The sequence below is a fragment of the Xiphias gladius genome, chromosome 14 (genome assembly GCF_016859285.1).
Source record: "Xiphias gladius isolate SHS-SW01 ecotype Sanya breed wild chromosome 14, ASM1685928v1, whole genome shotgun sequence".
Lineage (NCBI taxonomy): Eukaryota > Metazoa > Chordata > Actinopteri > Istiophoriformes > Xiphiidae > Xiphias > Xiphias gladius.
Genome location: NC_053413.1, coordinates 16,734,585 through 16,758,428, shown reverse-complemented (window position 1 = coordinate 16,758,428; position 23,844 = coordinate 16,734,585). Strand labels below are relative to the sequence as shown.

Sequence of the window (23,844 nt, the reverse complement as noted above, 5' to 3'; positions counted from 1 at the left end):
TGATCATGTATAGAATGAACCCAGTAGTGACTTAAATTATTACTCAGCGTGCTAATGCGAAAGCTTCCCGTGTTTTGTGGGTTTTCATGTTGCCAAAAATATCCAAGCACATTAGTGAGGCTCGGAGAGCGATCAGAGCTGACTGCTCTGCTGCTCAAATTTAGGTTCATTATAAAATAATCAGGGTGGTTGACGAGTGGCTCTGGAGGAGCAGCGTTCAGAAATGGGAAACATTCACTCTCCTCTGCATAGCGACGGCTACCAAGTGACCGATCCTCTGTATAATGCTGATACGCCTGCGTGTGCGTGCATTGGGAAGATGCTGGATAAGAACCACAAGGGAATAAACAAGACACAATATGAGTGTGTGTGCGTGCGCATGTGTGTGTATGTGCCTGTGTGTGGGTGTTTGGATGCTTTCTCTGTATGTGTCCATGTCGGGAGGAGTCTGCATGTCCTTGGCTAGATGTTAGTGCAAGCATGCATATGAGAGTCAATGTGTGTGTGTGTGTGTGTGTGTGTGTGTGTGTGTGTGTGTGTGTGTGTGTGTGTGTGTGTGTGTGTGTGTGTGTGTGTGTTTGTGTGTGGCATTACACATATGAAACAACACATCCCTCCTCGGTTTTTGACTTTGGTAAGCAGCTTATCTGTCTGGTGTTTTAGTCTGTCTCAGGCTCTAACCTTTTGCTGCTTTTGCAGACAAAGGACTGGTTTTGCCACCCCTTGATAAGGAAGGAGACAAAAGTAGCTCAGTCGTGTCTCTAATGTTGTCCTGTGTGAACGTGTTGCCGGAGCGACAAGCTTTCTCTCGCGGGGATCTGGGAGTAAATGGGGAAGGTGGAACAGGGAAGAGTGGGAGAATGAGGCAGTGTAAACATTCAGTTATAACACGCCGCCAAGTGCCGAATAAGTGCTGAGCAACAAGCACGCTAACTGCTTTGTTTGTCCGCGCCATCATAAACATTTGAGAACAAAGTTTAGATATTTTTTTTGGAAATTGCTTTTGTTTACTCAATCAAACAGCAGTTGGGGGTTTTGTTATCAAGGTGTTCAGCTTTACACAGCGTCTTTTATTGCAGTGCACACACGTAGAAACCAGAGAAAAGACTGAACCAGCAATAGCAAAGCCCAGGCTGTGATGATACTAATGATGACCATTTATTTCCTCCATTTTGACTCTCTTTCCTCTCTTTCTTCCAGATGAGAAGATGACTGGTGAGGCTTCTCCAAGAACTACTGATCGTTGACATTGCTCCAGCTTTCCGCTCTACCACTGCAACACGTTGAACAACTATTATTAGCCATCAGGCTCCTGGATTGTTTGCACACAGTGCACAATGGCCTCTGCACTGTGGAGGTGTCCAGTGTATCACTGCTTCTTAGTCCTTCTTGTTTGCTTTCACTGTTCACAAGGTGGGTTACCATGGAGTTGTGTGGCAGAAAGTAGTTTTAATATAATTTTGGTAAACTTTTCAAGAAGCCACTTATTATTCAGTTTATGAATGTGTTGAATTTATCAGCACGTATTGTTGTGGCCACACAAAAGAAGTGAAGAGCCGTTATGTAGCAAGGTCGCCGAGTTCTTCCTCAGTGGTTTTACCCTTGGAGTTTGAAAAAGGGTATTTCTAACATTTAAACATACTGCAGTCATTGAATATTCCTGGCAACCCATGGACACTTACACTGACACATTTCTTCACTTTCAGAGCAACAGTGTGTCAGAGTCCTTCCTCTAAAGGATTATTACTGCATCTTTTCTGCACTATGAGTTTTATAAAAGATTGTCTTGAGTGTACTTTGAAGTACTGTAGCCACAGAGAATAGATGCATTTTTTATTTGCACCTAAATCTGATCCTTCTGATCAGGCAGAATAGCTGAAACCATCAAAAGCAGGGCATTTGATTTAGCACCCGAGTGAGGAACTGAGAAAGAATGTATCAGTGCTTTTAATTGTCTGTAATAACATCTCAAGGCTCTTTTTTTGGTTCCTTCCCTCACTTTTAATTAGTACATTCGCTATAATTACAAGTATTGTCATAAAGCACTGCTGTCTGTTAAAATGCACATCAAAACCACTGATGCTGATATGTCTTCATAATGATGATCATTACATTTTTTTCCCCTTTCAGTCCCATTGTACCAGGGGAAAAAATTAACCCAGAATCACAATGCTTGTGTGCCAAGCATTGATTACAGATAGATGTTGAAGCACATTATTTTGGGGGGGTTCTGTTTGGATTTTGCCTTTTTTCTCTTTCTTGCTGTTTTGTTCTGAGATAAGTTTCTCTTCCATTTTCATTTTATGTCTGGCTGTGGTGTGCAATTAGTTAACAAAGACATATTCCGATGGAACAAGCTATCCTAACATTCTTTAAAGCAGAGATGCATTTTTTGTAAATTAGCAATTTAAGATAATACGGAAGCCTTACCTAGGCATTTGAACAATAGCCCTCTGATTTGGCCTGGCTTAGAAACTGAATTGAATAGTCCTGTTGAATTTCTTAAAGAGGAATACTGCTTTGGTATGCAGAAAGTCCAGGTTTTGGGTTTCAGTTGATGTGAGGGCTTTCAGGCCTAAGAATGCATATTTGCCCGTCAATCAATATAGGAATGTGTGTGTATGTGGGTCAGTCTAAAAACAATTTCTGGTTCTATCCACATGCCACTCACCTTCAGCCTGTCCAGCCCTGTGGGCCTGCATCCCAGTACTTATGATCTACGTTTCCATCAGTCTCTGCAACAAAAGCTCTACTTGATAATTATCTTCTGTCCCTCACCAGGAGAGAGTATAATCAGGTTATCAGTTTGACCCAAAACATTCCTTACTCTTCGAAATACTCATTGGTATACCTGAAAAGAAAGCAAATTTTTTTCTCTCCTGATATTGACTTTCCAGACCAATGGGAAGAATTAACCCCAGTCGAGTTTCTGTTTTGATAAACTTAATTAATTTGTGCAAAATCAAATGGAATTAACCACTACCAGGGAAACTGTAGAAAATGCATGTGGTCAGGCTTTAATTATTTTAGCTCATAAACAGTCCTGGTGGAAATTATCGTCAACCCTGAATTTTAATTGCAGATTTTAGAATATCTTCAGAATTAAATGCAAATTAACCAATTTTGTATTAAAAAAATTATAAACATTTATAAATTATAAAAAAAAAAATATATATATATATATATATATATATATATATAAATTAAAGCTACCTCTTAGGATTATATATATATATCTATATAATAACATGTAAGGAATTTTAGGGGAAATTATAACCTATATCTCGACTCCAGAGCCTTATTTCATCTTTTATCTCATTGTTTAACTGTCTGGCGTGAAACTTTTGGGTCACTCTCACCACTCTCATTGTGTGGTTTTCAGCAGCAGCAGGCAGCTGTTTTCAAAGAAAAAACCCTTAAAAAAAACAAAACACTGTACACTACCTGCTCAGCAGCAAAACAGCAGACAGACACGGTTAGTGACAAGCTGATCAACATAGTGAAGCATGTAGCAGCTAAAGAGCCAGATGTCTTCCCCGGGAGTTGGGAGAGACCAAAAACAGAGCTAAAAGGAGAGTGAATATTGGACTTTCATTCGCCAGGTGGTCAGACACATGACTTCAAATGAATAATAATGTTGCCCTATAACTGCAGGATGTGTAAATAAGCAACTGTTTGCTAACAGGTCCAATGTATCAACTTAAAATGTTGAGATAAGGTAATGTTTCGCTCAAAACTTGTTCCCGCTTCCTCCATGTGTCCAAAAAATGACTTACTATAAGTTTAAATAAAGTTAATAAATGGTCTTTTCTCATAATGGCATGAGTAGCTTTCATCAGATGTCTTGCAGCACACGGTGCAAGAAGTTTTCCGCAAAACAGCAGGGAGCATAAACATTGGGTACCTTGCTGAGGCGGTGGAGATTCAAAAATAACCTTGCTCTTGTTTTGTAAATCCATTTTTTTTGATGAACAGTCAGAGTTAGTACATCACTGACAAATACATTGCATTTCCTGTGACTGCTTTACAATTAAAGCCGCCCCATGTATCACCAGTTTAGCACTTTTAATGGAAAGCAGCAGCAGGAGATGGTTTTGCATTAGCATCTCTGATACGGCTGTGGGAGAGTGAACACTAAATGGTGAGGTTGTTATCAGCGAGATAAAATTGAAAACAGTAACACTGGATTACATGCATGTATCATTTTCTGTAAAACCCTCTTGCGTGGGAAGGTAATTTTAATCCTGCACTCTAATGGCCGACTCTGCCACTAGCAATAAAAAACTACTATATAAAGAAGTAAGTAGTGGATTAAATACATTGACTACTGCAGAAAAAATTCAAACTATAAATAGTATCAAAAATTGGTTTTGATTTCATGAACATGTTAAGGATTATAACTTTAAATAATGTAAAATTTTTTATCTTTTTAATATTTTAAATTGGTACAAAGATGCAGAGAAAATATCACATTGACACGTTTCTAAATTCTACATACATGCTCTTCCTTATTCTCATTATTTGTTCTCCATGTCTTCCACATCCCTGTACCATTATATATCATATTTATAAAATGATGCTCCTGCTAGAATAAACTAGGTCATGCAGGTATCAGGTTTGTTTTAGATGTATCAGACCGCCCAGTCTGCAGATATGAAAGAAGACGACCAGATTCAAAGGCAGTGGCAACAAAGGCAGAGCAAGTGCAAAGGAACATACCTGCTGTGACTGAATGAGAGCTGTTATCTGAGTCTTTAAAGTAAAGAAAGCCAGATTTAGGGGGGATTATATCGTGCAGTCAGTGTCAACACTTTTAGTTGGCTCTTGTGTTAAAATGCCAAAAGGATAGCAGTCACTTCGGTCTTTATATCTAAATATTACACAAAAGGGAAATGTAAAAGATTAAGTGGTTTGTGTTTGATATCTGTGTCCTAGCCGCAGAAAAGGGGATCAGAGTAAAGAGGCAGTGTTTGTTTAGGTCCTTCCAAGTGTTCCAGCATGGGCAGAGTGTACGAATAAAAGACATTAATATGCAGTCAAGCCAGTAGACACAAGAATCATGTATGAGGAAAATGCAAAAAGCAGCAATAGACTCCTGAAAAGATTTTCAAGTCAGCTTTTTCTGTTGGTTTTGAGCTCACCCGCTGCTCTGGAATCACACTGTACGTTTTTGTCTGAGGGAGATTTTTTTTTATTTTTTATTGTGAAATATTCCACCGTTGGACATACTAGCATGCTTGTGTTTCTCCCAAAAGGTTGTAAAGGTTAACAGTTCATCTCAGCACAACATTTGTCTCAAGCAGTGCCATACATTGTGCTGATGGAAGACCATCCCTAGTGCCACACTGGTATTTCCAGTCCTGGGGTTGACTGCATGGGGGAAGCTATTGTGCTCTAACTCCTCTCTGGCCCCGTGCCATACACATCCAGTCTGTCATCCATTGATATGCTTGGCTTGCCATTTTATAATTCATATTGAATGCTGCGGGTCCATGGCAGGGCCATCATGAATTATCAGCTAAACCATGGGAGATTCACAGATGACTGGTCAATCTGTGTGGTGAGAACAAGCACAGAGGAAGGAAAAAAAAAAAAAAATCTGATTTATCAGTCTTTCATGGAAATTCTGCCTAACTGGAGGTATTTGGAGAAATAAAACAAGGGTTCATCATCTGGATTGAATGGATTTACATACAGATTGGGAGCCATATTGAGATGGATAATTACATTTCTCCAGTTTTGGATTTTTCCCCTTATTGACTAATACAGTTTTGTCAGCATTTTACCACAGTCCTTGCAGTATGCAGCCCTTCAATTTCTGTACAGTGCGCCAGATATATTTCGGTATAGTGTTGCATAACAAAATACTGTTTTAATAATAACTGCAGACATGTAAAGTTTTGAGTCATAAGAAAACATGAGATTGAAATGAGCCAGAGTCACATGAATCTCCAAGATCAGTACTTCACTCTGCGGAAACGAAATATAATATCACCCTTGATAGGGTCATCCTAGATTTATTGCAACAGCGATTTCCTGAGTGTGTTTCTTGGTAAATTAAAAACGGCAAGAAATGTTTATATTCAATATGCGAAGGTTAGAACAAACCTCTTTCGCTTTAGGAGAGAGGCTTGGGCTTTATTGTGTGTTTGGATGTGACTGTAAAAGTCGCTGTTACATGGCCAGCTTAAGAACAACCGCTCAATTTGATTGGCTAGGAGCTACAGTTTTCTGACAGTTTGATTTCATTTGTTAAGCATGCCTTAAATCTCACCCTCTCTGAGCATCTCAGAGCCATTCAATTCACACCCCTTATGGTAACAAGTTGTATAAACATTGGACCAGATGCCTACTTCACTCTTTCCTCGCTTAAATGCTGTCTGCACTTGTTTTTTTTCTCCAGGCAGCCTAATTCAAATAATACATGAGTCCGGCTTACAACCACAGAGCAGTTTGCCTCAGAATCTAAACTTTTGGATTTGCTCGGTGTAACTCACTGCGTCACAGGAGGGTTCAGCTGTCATAACAAAGTAATGCATTTAATCTTGAGGGGAAGAAGAAGGGTTTCGAATAAAATCAAGTCTACACTATAGAAAGATGTAGAGTTTTTTCCTTTCTCTCTGTGTGGGGAGGTGTTGGCCAACAATATAAATCAGGTTTGGAAAAGAGACAAAAATGTATTTACTGTGTGGTTCAATGTTCACCCAGTAAGTTTAAATAGCTTGGAGGCATGTTACAACTACTTTCACTTGAACAAAAAAGCACAAGAGCTTGACAAACATGCAGAAACTGTAGCAGGGATATACTGTAACATTTAACACTAAAAGGGACAATGTGCCGAGGCAATTTAAGCAAATTGTTGCTCTGACTAAATACCTGTGCCAGTGCTTTATTTTTAAGCACAGCCACCCCAGCTACTTTTTCTGTAATTGTGACATACATTTAAAGCAATAATCTGTTAAAGATTTTATTTTGGAGGAATTTCATGTGTGTAAAAGAACACAAAGGTCATTTGAATAAGAAATGTCTTGTTGTTAGCAGAGAGAAAAAGAGAGGGAGGCTAGAGTTATATTTACACGGTGTGGAAATTGATCAAAAATTATGCGTTTGTCTCTACGTGTCTTCCTTGCTTTGTATCACAAATATCATAACGGCTCAGGTGTCAGATTTTTGTTAGTGATGGTTATGATTTACACCATAAATGCTGGTGTTAAAATGTTGTCAGTGGGTAAAGGATGGCAATCTATACAAGAAATTATGATGGATTTGGTGTTTTTGTGTGCTTTCTGCGACTTGTGCGCAGATTTTCTGATGTGCCTGTTCTTAAGTCAGATGAGGAGAAAGACACAGACAGAGAGCGACTGATGTGTAAATATAAGATGAAACAGGTTCAGCTTTGGTTTGTCTATCAATGGTTCCTTGTTCATTTCACTTACTTTTGCATGGCTAATGGTCGTGTACGGTGTGATTCAAATCAGGGTATTGATGTGTGTTAGGTCTCGTTCTCTCTGTGTCTGCAGGCTAGCTCTCACTACAGGCCATGAATGCAGCTCTGTTGCATTCACTGTATAAGTAATGTCCTCAGGCTGAGAGTCTGTGCCATAGAGCATGACCACACATTTTTTTGTCCAGGAATTAAATGTCACCTCAGGGTGGGTCACCTGCAAACAAAAGGCCGCCAGCCGATTTGCAGGTATAAACAGCATAAGATAAGGAAGCCCTCTCCTGCCGTGCAGGAAATTGAATAAGTGAAAGTCAGAAAAACAGCGAAGCACAAAGAACATATTTGTTTGTCTTACACTATCGGTATTGACCCCCTCTTGTAGCGTATATTCCCATTGAGTGTGCGAGGCACAATGGCCTCATCGAAGACGAGGGGCAGGAAACTGCCTCTCATCAAGATCTCCCCATCTGTGCATCTCTTATCAGCGCTCCTGTTTTCTGCTTGCATTGACCGGAATGCTGGTGGAAGGGAATGGGGCAAGGTCATCACTCTCAAGTCAATCAAAGTGGTCAGTGTTCCAGAGATAGCAGTGGGTTACTGCCAAGGAATGTGCCTGGATCATTTTTTTCACTGACTTTCCTGGTAAATCTCTGAGACACTCCAAACAGAGCTTTATAAAAGACCACAAATGCTTCCCCTCTCATGCCATACAGTATGTACATGTGCGGTAATCCACATAGTGTGCGAGCAATATCTTTGTCTAAATGGAAGACTCTCCATGGCCGGTTACGACCTGCAAAGCGACGTCACGTGTTCAATGGAGACAGTTAAAGGTGTCTGTAGGCTAGTTTTTCGTAGCCTTGCAAGCTTGGCTACTACTGTAGAAAAAGGTAAACAGTGACAAAGTGCATACCAGCTGCGCTTAAAAATTAGTAACACTCCACAGCAAAGGGAATAATACAGAAAATGTTGTTGACTTAATTCTTTCACCCCTATTTAGTTTTGACAAATTGAGACCAATGATTACAAGAGAAACAAACTAAAGACTTTTAGCAAGTCAAGTTGCAAGCAACCAACCAAACCCAGTGATATCCATTATGAATATTCTTACAAACATAATACTACATAATCAGATTTTGAAGGATCCCTTCAAAATAAATAATTTTCCACCTTCTACATTAAAATTCTAATACCAAAGATTAAATTATTTAATTTGTGGGGATGTTGCCAAACAAAAGAATTCTGCCAGTGATGTTCAAAATGTCTGTTTGGAGAATTAGCAGCTGATTACGTGGTTATAGCTCAATGCCATAATAATTATCAACAGTAGTCATTCTCAAAAATCTGTTCCCACTAAAATGTGACTGTTGTAACCTTTTTTCAGAAATCACAACAGTAAATCAAACAGGCTCACACAGCCAACAGGAGTAACATTTTAGCAGATTCATTTGCAAGCAATAATGCAATTCTCGTCTTGCGATTGTGGACCTGCAGGTTGTAGCAGTCTGTGGCGAGTCTCCCTTGTCTGCGTACATCACCATTATGTTGCTGAAACTGGGCAGAAGTGCACATAGGCGTGACCGTCAAATTTTTAAAAACTGCGTCGACTAGACGTAAAAGTCCAGTTCTGGTGCATTGTATGAATTCTGGAAATGGGCTGCAGCAGGATGAACACTGTTAGCAAGGAGTTCAGGATGTGTCCTGAAGACATTACTGATAGGAATCTTCGTTAATATAAGCCAGCACAGACTCTGCCTTAATTACATTAAAAATTGTATTTTAATGTACAATGAAATGTATATTAGATGAGGCAAAAAGGCAAAACAAAAAACATACATGAAGGGTTTTTTTTTTATTTATTTTTTGCGTGCACCAACTAAAGCCAAAACAATTTCTTGTGTTAGGATGAAACACATAAACACAATTTCATTCCCAAAACAAGTACCAAAACTGCACTGCACCACCTCATTTGCATAAACACAACCAAAGCTGCACTGCTCCACCCACGTTGGCACAAGTGGGTGTGTTTGGAGACATGAAATCACCAAAATGGACTTGTGCCCAATGAAAGTGATAGCACCACTGGGTTAAAGGCTACACCCTTATCAGAATTGTCTGTTCATTATTGTCTCAAGGCCCTGATCTGTGTTCCTAGTCATCTCTGTAGTCTCTGGCTCATTATTCATGTAATCTGTGTTCCAGTTGCAGCCTCTCCTGATACCCTTTCTATGTGATGTACAAAGTAAGCCTCCTATGCTCGGCTCTGTACAGGCAGGGATGGGTGGAGGAGGTGGGGGTTGATTAGGAGGGTGAAATGGGGAGGCTCTGCCCCAGCAAACAAGAACAGAGACACAAGCATGTGATGGAGACAAACCCACATCCTCCTCCTCTTTGTCTGCTTCATCCTCCTCTTTTTTCTTCTCCGTCCCAACCCTTAGGGAGGCACCTGACTTATTCTGAGCGGAAAATCCAGCTGGGGTTCACATGCAGGAGTAAAATATGGGCTTTAAAGGAAGTTAAGCATAACTCAGGGTAGATCAAACCTGTGAAGCTATTCTCCTGCTGCAATTGGGAGAGTTGCTTTAACTTACCTCTTTCTGCGTGTTTCATCAACTCCCCTGAAAAAAAAAGAACAACAATATGTTAAGATATTGAACAAGCAGTGAACTAATTCTGTCAAAATGGCACTCTCCTGGGAGTATATAGGTTTTTTTTCATCTTCCAAGTCAAACGTTTTTTTTTTCCCATTCAAATGTTTAGCCTCTGTGACAGTTATTTGTATTTTTATGAAAGGGTTGTTTTCTCTGTAGACCATACAAGGTGTTGAATTATACTTTGCTTTAATCCGAGTGATGTGTCCATGGACCAAACAAAGGATGACATTACATCGAGTAATGTGTCTTCAACTGAATTATTCCTGACATGACATATATTAAGCACTGACCCTCTTTGCATTTAGAGGATTAGCCCGTATGTATTAGTAATGTAATGATGCTCACTTTTTTCCGTGCTGGCTTTCTTTGATGTACACCCACAGGGTCAGGGATCATCGAACCACTCAACAGAGGAGAAAACCTTGATTCTTGCAGCCAAAGGAAGACACAGTCACTATAGCCTCTACTTTCTGGCTACTTTTTCTTTAGTTTTTGCTCCCATTGGAGAAATTCTTCATCTCTAGTCTTCTGCAGCAGAGCTGGCTGTTCTGGAGAGTCAAAATAATCCGCCGTTTCGACTGTGAATCAGTTGTGCCAAAATTTAAACAATTTCTGTGTGTTGCGCAATCCCGGACAGTGGTTTGTGCAACATCAAAACAGAATGGCCTGTGCATTTCAAGTACTTTGTGTACATTGTGGGGTTGTTAGATAATTTAGAAAAAGGGTGGCACATCCAAAGGAAATCTCATAATTGTGACTATTTTGACTAATGGGTCGTGGTAACTATGCACTCACCACCCACCTCTGCTGTGGAGATTCGGGAAATGAGACTCCTGTTAAACAACGTAAATTTGGGGGCAAGCATCTTAAAACTTTCCAAATAAATTTAAATTTTACATAAATAATTTCGAACTCTTGTCTCTTAATATGACAGAAACACAGAAAGTAGCCCCCTGGATTAGCAACTGAACTAAAACATGATAAAAACGGAATATTGTGGTTTTATGGTGTGGTTTTCATTGGGGATTATGTGCTGGATTACTTCTCGGCTAGGCAAAGTCACGGCACCCTCATTGCGATAAATGGACCCTGGGAAATTTTCCAGCACATAACACCCCTGTAAAGCCACAATATTCCGTTTTTCATCTGTTTTAAAGATAAAACAAGCGAGATTGCTAACCTGACAGGCTTTCCATTCTTGCAGTGCACGCACGTGTGCAGTCTACAGTAATTTCTGAAACAGTAGGTGTCCAGTTTTACAAGGAAGTAAACGAACCCGGGCTTCTAATTCCTAGTCGACAACTATAGATTTTGTTGGCTGAAATAACAAGTATCGCTAACAGCTTCTAACTACTGTGGCTAGCAAACCTAAGCTAATACGAAGGCTAAAACTTCATGATTTGGTGGAAAACTCGGTCTCAAGATGATTTTTTAATGATCTCAACTGATTTGTTTCAAAAGAAGAATACTTTAACAGGGGTTTTAAAATTTCTATGTGCAGCATTCAGAAAACCCTTGCTATTAATGATATTGGTGGCCGTTAAGCATCCTGTTGCTCGCACTCCGTAGGTAGGCGCGAGTGAGCGCCCCGGGGCCTTTGCGAGAACAGTGACGTGACATACAGGAGACTGAACATGATTGACCAGCATCATGTTGATAGACGAGGTAACTAAATTTACACTGTTATTATGGTTTGACGATAAACTATATTTGAAATTATAGACTAAATTTGACTCTCCAGCATTGGCACTGTGCTAAAACAAAGTGTGGAGATAGGTCTGGCTATGCGAGACTATAGTTTGACTAACGTTATGGTTTTTTAAAATTATAAATCGTAATATCGTTATCAGCTTGCGTGCTAGAACAATATAAGCTAGTGACACGCTGACTGCATTTACATGTATATGATATAATGGCGTTAGCTAGCTAGCCAACTTTATCATTCACTGTTTTTCTAGCTTTCACAGGCTCAACAATGTCAGTATAGCCAAAATTGCCAAAATTAGCTGGATGATAATGCTAATGGTTAGTGAGCTAGACGGAATATTATAAATAAGATGTGTTGCCACACTTCATTATTGACATGGACGTTTCCATCACGGTTCTCACCTCGCAAAATCGATGTGCTAATGTTTCAGCATAATAGAGTGGACCTTTTATATTGTCAAACAACGTTACCTTACTGATTGGGTCTGGCAGTTTGTTGAGATAATGATAATTGCAAACTAACATCAGTTATAAATAGAGGATATGAGTGGGATCAGTAACGTTAGACTGGAGATAATCTAAAAAAAAAAACAGGTTTTAAAGAACAGACATTTTGATTTGTGCTGGCAGCCTGTTGACGGTAGTGGACTCCATTTCTAAACTAATGTCAGCTAGTGTTGCACAATGAACAGAAGAGAGGCATTGAAGCAAGGCACTTGGGAGTGACCATGAATGTCACATCCTTTGGAATATTCCCTGAAAATTTGCAGCGAGTTCTTTACATAGAAATCAGTCCACGGGGTGTTGTCGGCAACCAAAAAAGTTGGGGAAGGCTTAATTTTCTTAAGTTATGTTACAATCCGTTCACACATTGGCAATAAAAAAAGCAATTAATACATGTAAATTGATTCACATTCTTACATATAGTACCTTTAAATGGCCGTGAAGGCTGCATACTTGATTTAATGATAAAAGACTGAGGCTAAATAAAAGGTCAGCAACTGCAACAGCATCCATGCTAATATTTGCAATATATGTTAGAGCAGATAAGCCCACATTTTAATAAATTCCTCACACTTCTGCTCTAATGTTTTTGATTTTCTAAAGGCAAAAAAGACAGCACTCTCCAAACTCTTAAAATGCCAAGTACCACTCCTATTAGAGCAGACTATTAATTGCAATCCAATCACTGTTCAGGGGAGGAGTTTAGAGAAATGCCAATAATGGGAATAAATCCCAGGTTGAAAAATACTGAATTTTCCCTTTAAATTCATTCTGCTTCACTAAAAGGGAAAAAATTACACGCCCACATCTGGCATGATAGGATCTAGCTTCCTCTAAATAGACCCACCTGAGGAGTTAGGAGGCAGCAGCAGGGTCTATCAACTCACTCCCAGCAATATGACAAATCCTTCCCCTTAAACCCCTTCAACAAGACATGATTCAGCATGCCACATATGATTCTCTCCTCCCAAGTACTGTTTTTTTTTTTTAAGTGAAGAAAATGGGAGATGAATTGGAGAAAAGGCCATAGCCGTGAATACAAATGGTAGCTTTGGAATTTGAAGTGGCAACTGTGAATTCATGCATCACCAGAAAGGGAAAAGTGATATGACTCAGAGCGCTTCATCTAACCACAAATGGACTCGGTCCTATACTGCCAGTGTCTATTTTAGAATACTTATATCGGAATCAAGAGTGTCTGATAGCAGTTGTCTGGGAAAGGCGGGTGTAGCCCCAGGGCTTGTGGTCATGTCTGACACTGTCTTTAGAAACAATTCCCAGCAAGGTGGACCAGAGCCGGGACTAAAGTGTCATGGGAAATGGTACCATATGTCCAACTAGATATTCAGCGTTTCACCGGATTTCGACAGTTGAAATGAAATATGAGCTGTTGTGGCATAGTGGAGAGCTCTCGGGGTGTTGTCTGTATTTGAAAAGAGGGTGTTATTTTGCAAATCCCAAATCTCCTTTCTCATCTCCCACCTTGCTCTTGTGTGTCTCTCACATCTGATGGGCGGTCATGTACTGCATTTGTGAACTTGTGTCGCACATTTTAGGCAGCAGCGCTGGATCCCTTACAAATTTAGGGATGTGGTAATGGAAATTGTGTGTGCTGCGAATTAGTCTAAGTATTTAGTTTGTCAATTTAGAGGCATGTACATGGACAGTGAAGTGTTCTTTTGTTTTATTTCACACATAGGAGGTTTACCACAATTTACTCTTTAATTTTATTTTTAATCTAATATTTTTTCCTTGGCCAGAAGTCAAAATGTTCCATTGAACAGATTGGAAATACTGCAGTAAAGAACAAAGAGGCAAAACATTTATGAAGCTTTGTTCCCTTTATTAAGAATCCAAATATATTTTTCAGTTTTCTTGTTTTACTTTGTGAATTCCTACTGAAAATTTTTACTCCACCAGAGGAAAACATGCTGTATGACCACTCTGTCAATCCGGATATTGGATTATGGAGGCATCCCCTGCTGTTGGAGGAAAGGCTTGACTCTAAGATCTGCTCTTTCTTCCGAAGATGTTGGCTACCAGTAATATCGAGAATAAAACAACATAAAAAGACAAACAATCTTGAAGTACTCCTGCTGTGACCACGGTGGGGGTACTCTTATTTGACTAAAGGCTACACCCTCCTTTATGCTGCAGAGAAAGCGTCCCTGTCAAACCCAAGCCCAGAACAATGGGGGCCAGCCTCGGGCAAACAGGGCCATTTGCATGCAGCTGTTTGCCGTTTCCAGGACCACAAAGGCCAATCAAAGGAACCTTAATGGAGGATGACAAGCGTCAACCAACGCCTTTGCTCTCTGTCTGTGCCAGCCCAGCCACTCTGTCTACCCTCAAAAAATGGCCCAGTTTTTTTTTTTTTTTAAAGACTGATCAAACATTCCTCCAGTTTTTCTCCCACTGCCTGATGTCCTGTGATAAAGGTTGGTGATGACGGCGCTCTCGAGAGCTCACACAGACCAGCAAAGATGAACCTCAACATGTGTGTTAGGGTCTGGCTTTTGCAGCCGCCAAATGGCAGTATCTTGACACCAAACCTACATTATCTTTTTGTTTCATCTCCAGGGTTTTAAAAGCCATCAAGTGTAACTCTGTGGATGGATTCAGATACACCCATCGGAGCCACTTCCAATTTTAAGAAAAGAAAATATGTGTTATGAGGGTGGAGGAGGAGGGGTTACCAGTGAATTAAAGGCTGTCAACGGGAGAAGTAGAAAAACTCCCAGAATGCAACATATTGAGAACCGGTCCCGGTCTTTGCTTTGCTCTCTTGAGCTCAATAGACGGCTTAGCAGGCAGGTCATGGGGAGGAATCTGAAAAGCTACTTTCCTCGCAGTCACTCACTGACCAGAATGCATGAAAAGGCTTTGTGTCAACAAGGCCAGGAATAGGGATCACAGCCAATTATAGCTTAGTCAAAGTGGTTACCATGGCGATTTGACTAAATGCTCTATATAAAGCATTATTCAATTCTCTCACTGATTGTGTAATTTAATGTTAAATTGAGGTACAGATACAGAGAGAGCATCCCATTTTCTTTTTTTTTTTAAACACACACACACACACACACACACACACACACACACACACACACACACACACGCACAGGGATCGTGTTGTGGATTTTTTCCTGCAGTTTTCTTGACACCATTTTCCCCGCAGCTGGTGCCCTTCTGTCGCAGTCTTCAACTGCTGCAAAGTTGAGCAGTCCAACAAAGCCCAGAATGCGAGATGAAAAGCTTTTCATGCATCCTCAAGACATTGACATTTGTGCACACAATCATCCCCTCTTTCCAAAATCTTACAAAACTTGTTTAAACCAAGAAAATCAACACCTTCATCCAAAATCCTTTGTTGTCACAAGGTTTTTCCTTCTTAGCTGTGCTTATATCCTAAGATCTTAAGCAACATCCTGTTAAGTTGACTAAAAAAATATTCCCTTGAATTCAGCTCTTCTCCTCCTCCTCCTACAGAGCAAAAAAACAAACAAACTCCTTTATATATATTTTAACTTTTTAGACAGATTTGTCATTACTTGCACAATTACAGGTTGACAAGACAGTCATTAATGAGACATAGAATGTCCGCAGTTTGGAGAAGAAGCAATTTGTTCTTTAGGCCACCAGTACAGTCTAGATACTCCCCCTAATTGATGTAGTGGTAGCCTACGACCAGAGAGATCTATACAGCGAGGAGGAGGCCAGCAATGCACATGCCTAATCAATCGCCAGGCCTGTGTTGACAGCAGCATGCCATCATGCCATAGTGGGCTGATAGATGGACAGAGTCGCCAGTGGGCAGCCAGAGAAAGGAGGTTACGAACGCAGATGGCGTGTTCATGAGTGTGTGTGTGTGTGTGTTCGTGAGGGTGTTTTAGCCGAACAGCGGTCGCTCCAATCAGAATTTTAAAACCCCATGAAATGCATTCTTGCTGTCTGCTCTCTGTAGCTGCCGCGATAAACCCGTCACTCCTTCCATGAGGAATGGCAGGCGGGACAATCATTAGTCTGCACACTAAAGATGGCTACTTCACTCTGTGTTTTATCATCCACCATTCTGGACAGGTTTTCTGAAAGGTTTGGGTAATTGTAGTGGTCATTGGAATAGATGGAGTGACCCCACATCCCTCCACTTATGCTTTGGCTACACTGACATCTTCTAATGAGGTGATTAACTGTCCGGCTAAACAGAATCTACTAGCCATTAGATAGATCATGGTATTTTAATGAAATGTCTAGTGACTGAGTGCCAGAGAATTTATACCATTAGTTTCATATTTTGTTATGCTGCTACCACTACTATTATCTGCAGAAGTTTCTCCAAATATGCAATTACTCCAATATTGTATTTCAACAGATGTCTACGTGTGTGTGTGTGGGTTTTATTTATTTTTATTTATTTTTTTTCTGTGTGCCGGTGTGACACGTGCAGACTGACATAGAATACCATTATAAGTGAGCCTGGCACAGCAGGCTGAAACGACTAGCAGACATGTCGGTCGGAGGTTTCAGGGTAAGAATTTCAGGCTGGAATCACTTCAACTTTGAGCAGTTCAAACAATGCTAATTGCATAAGGCCGTGACTGTTAGAAGTGTGAGGATAATTAGAGTGAGGGGGCAAAGTGAACCCAGGGTGGCAAGTGTTAGTACATGACAATACTCGGGAGCCAATGGGTTTATGGCAAAGGTAACATGCTGAAAGGAGGGCTAATTAGGAGAGAGCACTGCGGAAAATACAAATGGTAGCTGCCCCCTCAGGGATCCACTATTGCTGCAAACAACAGTGATTATTGACAGTTCATGCAGAGCTTTACTTGCACTTCTTAAATGGAACACATTTGCATGTTGTACTTTGATTTTACCTAACTGTTTTCTCAGAATTGCAGAGTTACTTTTTTTTTTTTTTTTTTACTTTGGATCTCTTTAACCTCAGATAATAGATTTCTTTTTTTAAATAGATTTATTTCTCTTCAGATCTCCATATCTATCTGTGACAAGACATTTTATCACTTAGAAAAAGGAAATACTGAGGAATAACCTATTTCATTGTAATTTTCTGAAAGGGGAAACAATTTGCGTGAAATAGCTAATTTTCCCCCAAAGTAGAGCTCTTTGGCTCCACTCCCACCTGCGTTCCATGTATAGATTTTTCCCTGTGTGGACTCCAGACTGTCCCTTCTTCGATCGCCAACACCGTAAAATGGATTATATCGCACTCCATTCTGCCGGGATTCTGCCTTTTTCTCTATCTTACTTTACAGAGCAAGTAGGTGGAGGCCTTCTTGATGCTCTGTAGCCTTTGTATTTGCTCAAGAATTTATGAGGTTACCATTGGTCTCCAGTGACTTACAATTTGATGTCTTAGCCAACATCCAAGACCGCAGAGAGATGGAGTGATGAATTGTTTCGTCTTTCCCCATTCCTGTATCGCATGTAATGGTCCGTCTGTTTAAATCTGTGGTAAACATTGGACTGCTGTTGCCTATTTATTTTTTGCCAGTGGATTTTTACTGCATGATGTGTGGCCTTATTGTATTGAAGCAGTGATCCTTTTAGCTCATTAATTTTTTTATTTATGTGCTTACATTTTCTTCTCTGTCTCTGTGTATATCAGGGTTCAGCCGTGCAGCCTTGCCTTTCGGGCTGGTCAGGAGAGAACTCTCATGTGAAGGATATGCAATTGATCTCCGCTGCCCGGGGAGTGATGTCATCATGATCGAGACGGCCAACTATGGCCGGACTGACGACAAGATTTGCGACGCTGACCCATTCCAGATGGAGAACGTCAATTGCTACCTCCCCGATGCCTACAAGATTATATCACAAAGGTAAAACGCTGGGGAAAGAAGGGATCTCATTTCACAAACATAACCAGGACCTGGAGAGGAAAAGTATGGACCTTGTTTGTTTTTTTTCTCTCAGCACCTAACATTTCTGCACACAAAAGAAATTTTTAAATTATCACCCTACTCGTGCAGCCACTGACATGCCGGACAATTAATCAACATCGTGCACCTTTTTCAATTTATTTTTAATTCTTTCATTGACTAGATTATACAGGTGGCATTCTGAAATTTGGAAAACTAGGGTGCAGATTAATTCTTGAAAGGCAGGAATTGACATCCATGCGGCAGAGCTCTTCTCTCTTCTGCTGTTTGAGTCATAATCAGTGTAGCTCAGAAACACAACGAGTCACATGAACACCTTCTTAATTCCCTATCTGGAACATTGGGCTTTCTCTGTTCAAACACTTGTACTGCAATTGAAGTGGCTTTGCCCGAGGTAGTGAGCAATGCCCATCCTCATGCCATTTATCCCGGTTACCCTCTCACAGGATGCTGCCTTGCTGTCAAATGACAGCACAGCAACACTTCGGCTCGACTGCTGCTTACCCCTAGAGGTGTGTGTATTTTTAAAGGGCACTGGATGAACTATTCATAAATAGTAACCAGCACAGTTCATCTTCTAATTCACTGCTCCGTCCTAACCTGCCCCCGTTGCTTTAAACTGGCTTCTGAGCATCATTGCCCAACATCTTACACCTCTGGGGTTTTCCCCGCTTCATTCACTTCTGTATTTACTCCCATGAGGTGAAGCACCGCAAAATAGCTCAGGAATAGATCAAATCCTGCTGCCTTACTCAGTCTTTCTAAATTTAAAGACAAGTCTCAGTACATTTACACAATAACACGCTGCTGACAGTGTCCATTCCCCTCGGTTTGATTGCAACCTGCTACAGTGTGCACCACATGTGTTGACAAGTCTGACTCTCACTTGCTGCAGCCGCACGTCAAACTTATCTCCATAGAAGATTCCCTGGAGGCAGCATGCAAGCGAAAGCTTTGAGAAGACTGTGCAACGCAAGCCCTTAACCAGAATTATTCTAATGATTCAGATCAGAGGAAATGGGCTCCTGACCATAATTAAGGTTGATGTGATAACCAGGGATATTAAAGTAGTCACAAAGCTTTGGGAGAGCCTGATCACTCCTCCTTCAGTCTGCAGCAAACTAAAACAAGGAGGATATTTAAACTGCATCATATTAAGACACAATGCCCTGCCAACATCGCAAAGATTAACAAAAGGCATAGACAAACATATTAAACAAGATCGGGGAGATACAAACAGTGGGAAGTACACTGCAAAGAGTGACAGTTTTGTTGGTTTGCAAATCGCAACAAAAAATATTCATGAGCTGCCCGTTTTTCACAAAATAAAAAAAAAAAAAACTAGACAGGAATCAAACGCCTTGATTTTCAACATCTACATCAAAGTGTTTTGCCAAGTAAATTATTTGGTTGTAGACCAAAAAAGTGGCTGGATTAAAAATGCATGGAGGCAACTGATAGCAACTCAGGCTACTGGGCCGGTTTAATATTCAGGTGATCTTTCCCTCAGATATATACTGTAAATGGACGCTATGTCAGACCTCTCACTCTGCTAGGTCTTGTCCCTTCACCTCTTTGTTTTCTACGAGTGTATGTACACAGAGTAATTACACACAATACACTCGTAATAAGGTTGCTTTGTTACCTTATTTCAATCGCCACCTATTCCCTGGCCAAGAAAAACCAACAGAAAAAATCTTTTACCTGGTCAGAGGTGCAGCTCTTAGATAGAAAGCAAGCAGGAATCAGACACGTTACTATCATGAGATTATGCTCAGTGCAATAAAGATTACATTCAGTAATTTCAATAGCAGTTGAAACTGAGGAAGAGTGTCAAAATGCTTAGCAACAACAGCCCCCTTTTCTCCAAGGCAGCAGCATCTAAAAATTGCAGCAGAATACGTTGCAGAGTGAATTCTTACAACTTGAAAGCTAGCAGTGGTGGAACAAGTGTTTAGATATTAATTACTCTTATAATATTAAGTATTAATATTATTAAAGTATTTTACTTAAATGTGCAGTGATCAATACTTTTATATTAACAATGGCTCAAATGATCTGGTTTAATGTGAAAGCAGACGCTCGTAGTGATAAACCCACGGATAATTATCTCCAAACTCTGCAGATCTACAACGCATTTTAGCGTCTTTCAGCACACTGTTTTGGTTTTACTGTTTCGGTTCACTCTCACTGCTCTCATCAGTTCATTTCCAGCAGCGGCAGATAGCTCTTTGAGCAAATAAACCCACTGTACAATACCTTCCCAGCTCCAAACATCAGACAGACGTAGTTAGCAACTAGCTAGTGAAGATAGTGGAGCATTTAGCAGCTGAAGAGCCAGATATATCCCTCAGGAGGTGGTAGAGACCCAAACAATATTGAACTTACATTCATCATGTGGCCAGAAACATGCCTTCATATGAATGCTAATGTTGCTCTGGGTCTCTTGGATTTGTAAATAGGCATCTGTTTGCTTACATGTTAGCCATGCCAACTTTATAAGGTGGTAATATATCAATTTGTGTTTACAACTTGTGATGCTGCCAAGCGGCCAAAATTCAGGTTGAATCAATTCAGGTTTAAGTAAAAGAAGAGACGATTTAAAAATACAGCTTTCAATGTTTTACTTAAGTAAAAATACTAAAGTTACTGTGCTAAGGTTTACTTTAAAATAATCATCATGCAGAATGTCCCCTTTCAGAGTATATTATTCTATGTATTTTATCACTGGATTATTATCACTGATGCATTCATATGTAAGCAGCACTTTAATATTGTAGGTGAAGCTAATTTTATGTTCCATACTGATCGGTAGTTAAAGCCCTAACAATGCGTTATATAAAATGGGATAATCAAATCTTTTACATGTTAAATCTTAATCTGCTTACTATAACTGTCACTTAAACGTAGTGTGGAAGAATACATTATTTTCTTCTGAAATGATTTGAGTAGAAGCATAAGGTAGCACAAAATGAAATGTTTAAGTAAATGACAGTTATCCCAAAATTGTTCATAAGTATAGTACTTGGATAAATGTACTTTTCACAGCAGGGAACTCATGTCAGTCAGACTTATGAACTCTACGTATTGACTTAAATATAGTATCTTTTGGTGCATCTTCTGTCTCTCTCAACTGGTGTCAATCAGTTCACATTTTGATGCATTGACCTTCTCCCTCTCAGCCGCTCTCACTGCAGTGAAGCCATAAAAGTGAATATCTTAAGTGCAGCTGGCACCATGTTGTCAGTGATTTTTTAAACCATCATAATCACTGATGATGGTGGAGCTATTTGTTAACTTCATAATGGACTTTGCGCTTTTTTATTCATATTGAATGTTTAATAATCCATTAGTTTCAAGGGATGGTTTTTTTAGAATGCAAAACTGGATTTAGATTGCGGCTCGTCTCGTTCTGGTTAATATACATACATTACCCTTTTCATTCTTTACCTTAACAACCTGCATAGTTAAAACTGCCCATATAAGGCTTTGTGTGTTTGCTGTGCAACACAATCCCATTTTGAAGTGACAGAAAGCCTTTTGAATTACTAATCTTTCTTTTAAAGTCATGTCCAATATTGAAATGTACATCCAACTTGCATGACTGCTACTGATATTGTGAAATATTATCTCAAGCTTGCAAATTGTTGAATTTCCTATTTTGGTGCCAATTTTTTCTTGTTTGACTCTGCCACTGCTAACATTATCCTCAGTCCCTCGGCCTCAAGAGAGCTCGATTGAAGTGGAGCCAATTTCACCCTATACAGTATTTACACAAACTCAATCCTATGCTGTTCTTTTTTTACCCCTCTCCCTCTTTACTTGAACTTTTTTAGCACCCAGAAACATCCGCAATCACACACACACACACACACACACACACACACACACACACACACACACACACACACACACACACACACACACACACACACACTAACTTTGAGATTCACACATCAGACTGTTAATTCGTGAGCGACACCATTTCATACCGGAAGGTGAATAACCTCTCTTCGATATTACACGTTCACATCATTTTTGTTGCATACATGCAGAGGAGCCGCTCCGTTTCACAAGAGGTCACCCATTCTAGCCCACTGCATGTCGCTGCCACCTGTTGTGTGTGTTTTAATGAATGTCTTCCTTTTCAATAGCGGTATGAAGACGCTGTTAAAGGAAATGCCATCTCTAATTCCTAACATTCCTTCAGCTGCTCTCTCACTTGGTTATTCATTTTCACATTCATGCACATTCATTTACTCTTCCTTAATGTTTTCATTCCTCTCTCCGTTTGCCAAGGTTTAAACTAGAATTTGTATGTGACAGTCATGGCTGGGATGTCATCAATTTCATTGTAGCTGTAACGATTAACTTTTCCCGCTCTGTGTTATTAGAGTTGTCTTTGACGAGCACTCATGCTGTGGGCAGTCATGATGAACTTTCTGGTCAATCTTTTTTTTTTCTCTAGGTGCAACAACCGTACGCAGTGTGTGGTTGTCACTGGCTCTGATGTCTTTCCTGATCCATGCCCTGGCACCTACAAGTACTTAGAGGTCCAGTATGAGTGTGTTCCCTATAGTAAGTATCGCCGTCCGAATCTCATATTGAACTTATATTGTCTGTTTTTGAAATGTCTGTAGACTAGACAAAAGTGTTATATGCAACCACAGTCTCTGCAAATACAGTGTATACATATGTTTTACAGATGACATCTCAACTCTTGGAAGAAGATTTTAGCCCTGTGAATGATAAATTATGTTGAAATATAAAGTGTTGCAGTCATGTAAAGGGTCAGTTCACCCAAATTATGAAAGAACATGTTTTCTCAGTTACCTCTGTACTGTGGAATCCAGCCATACAGATTATTTCCCCATGTTTTAGGATACCTGCCTTAAGAGTCGGGTTCTGATATCAGCTTTTATTTGGGATCTGGTTCCCGGATGGTAAAAAATACCTGGATTTGTTAACCTCAAACGCTAACAAATCTCCTATTGGACCTTATTATACATCTTAATTGATGTTAATTCTGTAATGGCTTAAATGAAACTTCTGTCTGCTGTCTTGTTAATGGGCTCTCTACAAGCTGGATTCTGTACTCAGCCAAAGATTGTTTGTGAGGGAAAGGAAACATCCCTGTAACGCCATCAAGTCCCTTTTTGCATTTCGTGATGCAACATACCAACCTTTATGCATATTATATCAATATTATAAGCTCATAACTTGATGGAATCTGTGACGGAATCTCCAGTTTTTAGAGCAAGTAGCTCATAAATAAATAAGGTGTAAAGGGAAGTTGGTTACACCTACTATTACAATGTAATGATACATATTTAATTAACATTTCATATCCTTTCTGGTTGTAGCCACGGGTTGTGAACATTAATTAGGTTAACCACTAAAAAATGTTGTGTTGAGCCAAATGAGTTTTAATTACATAAAACTTTCTTGCAATTGTTGAAAACTAAGCCTAATTAGAAAAAGAAGAAGATTCAGTACTCGATTTGGATCTGATAATATATATAATATATATATGATATACCCTTTAAATGGATTTTAATTCCCATAACGACAGATTTGGTGTGTTTCGCTGAGAGAATCAAGGAGATTACAAAAAAAAGAGTACATTATCCTG

The 23,844-nt window shown here is 39.8% G+C and overlaps 1 protein-coding gene across 2 annotated transcripts in view; it reads left to right on the top strand.

The window, feature by feature from the left end:
* The window catches only part of LOC120799291 (adhesion G protein-coupled receptor L2-like), an 85,058-nt gene that overhangs the window by 18,039 nt on the left and 43,175 nt on the right, over window positions 1-23,844 (top strand). For both annotated transcript variants that reach the window (XM_040144350.1, XM_040144351.1), the window contains exons 2-4: window positions 1,201-1,413; window positions 17,939-18,152; window positions 22,681-22,790. In XM_040144350.1, the coding sequence (XP_040000284.1) occupies window positions 1,338-1,413; window positions 17,939-18,152; window positions 22,681-22,790 (400 nt within the window). In that variant the 5' untranslated portion in view covers window positions 1,201-1,337. The remainder of the gene's footprint in view (window positions 1-1,200; window positions 1,414-17,938; window positions 18,153-22,680; window positions 22,791-23,844) is intronic.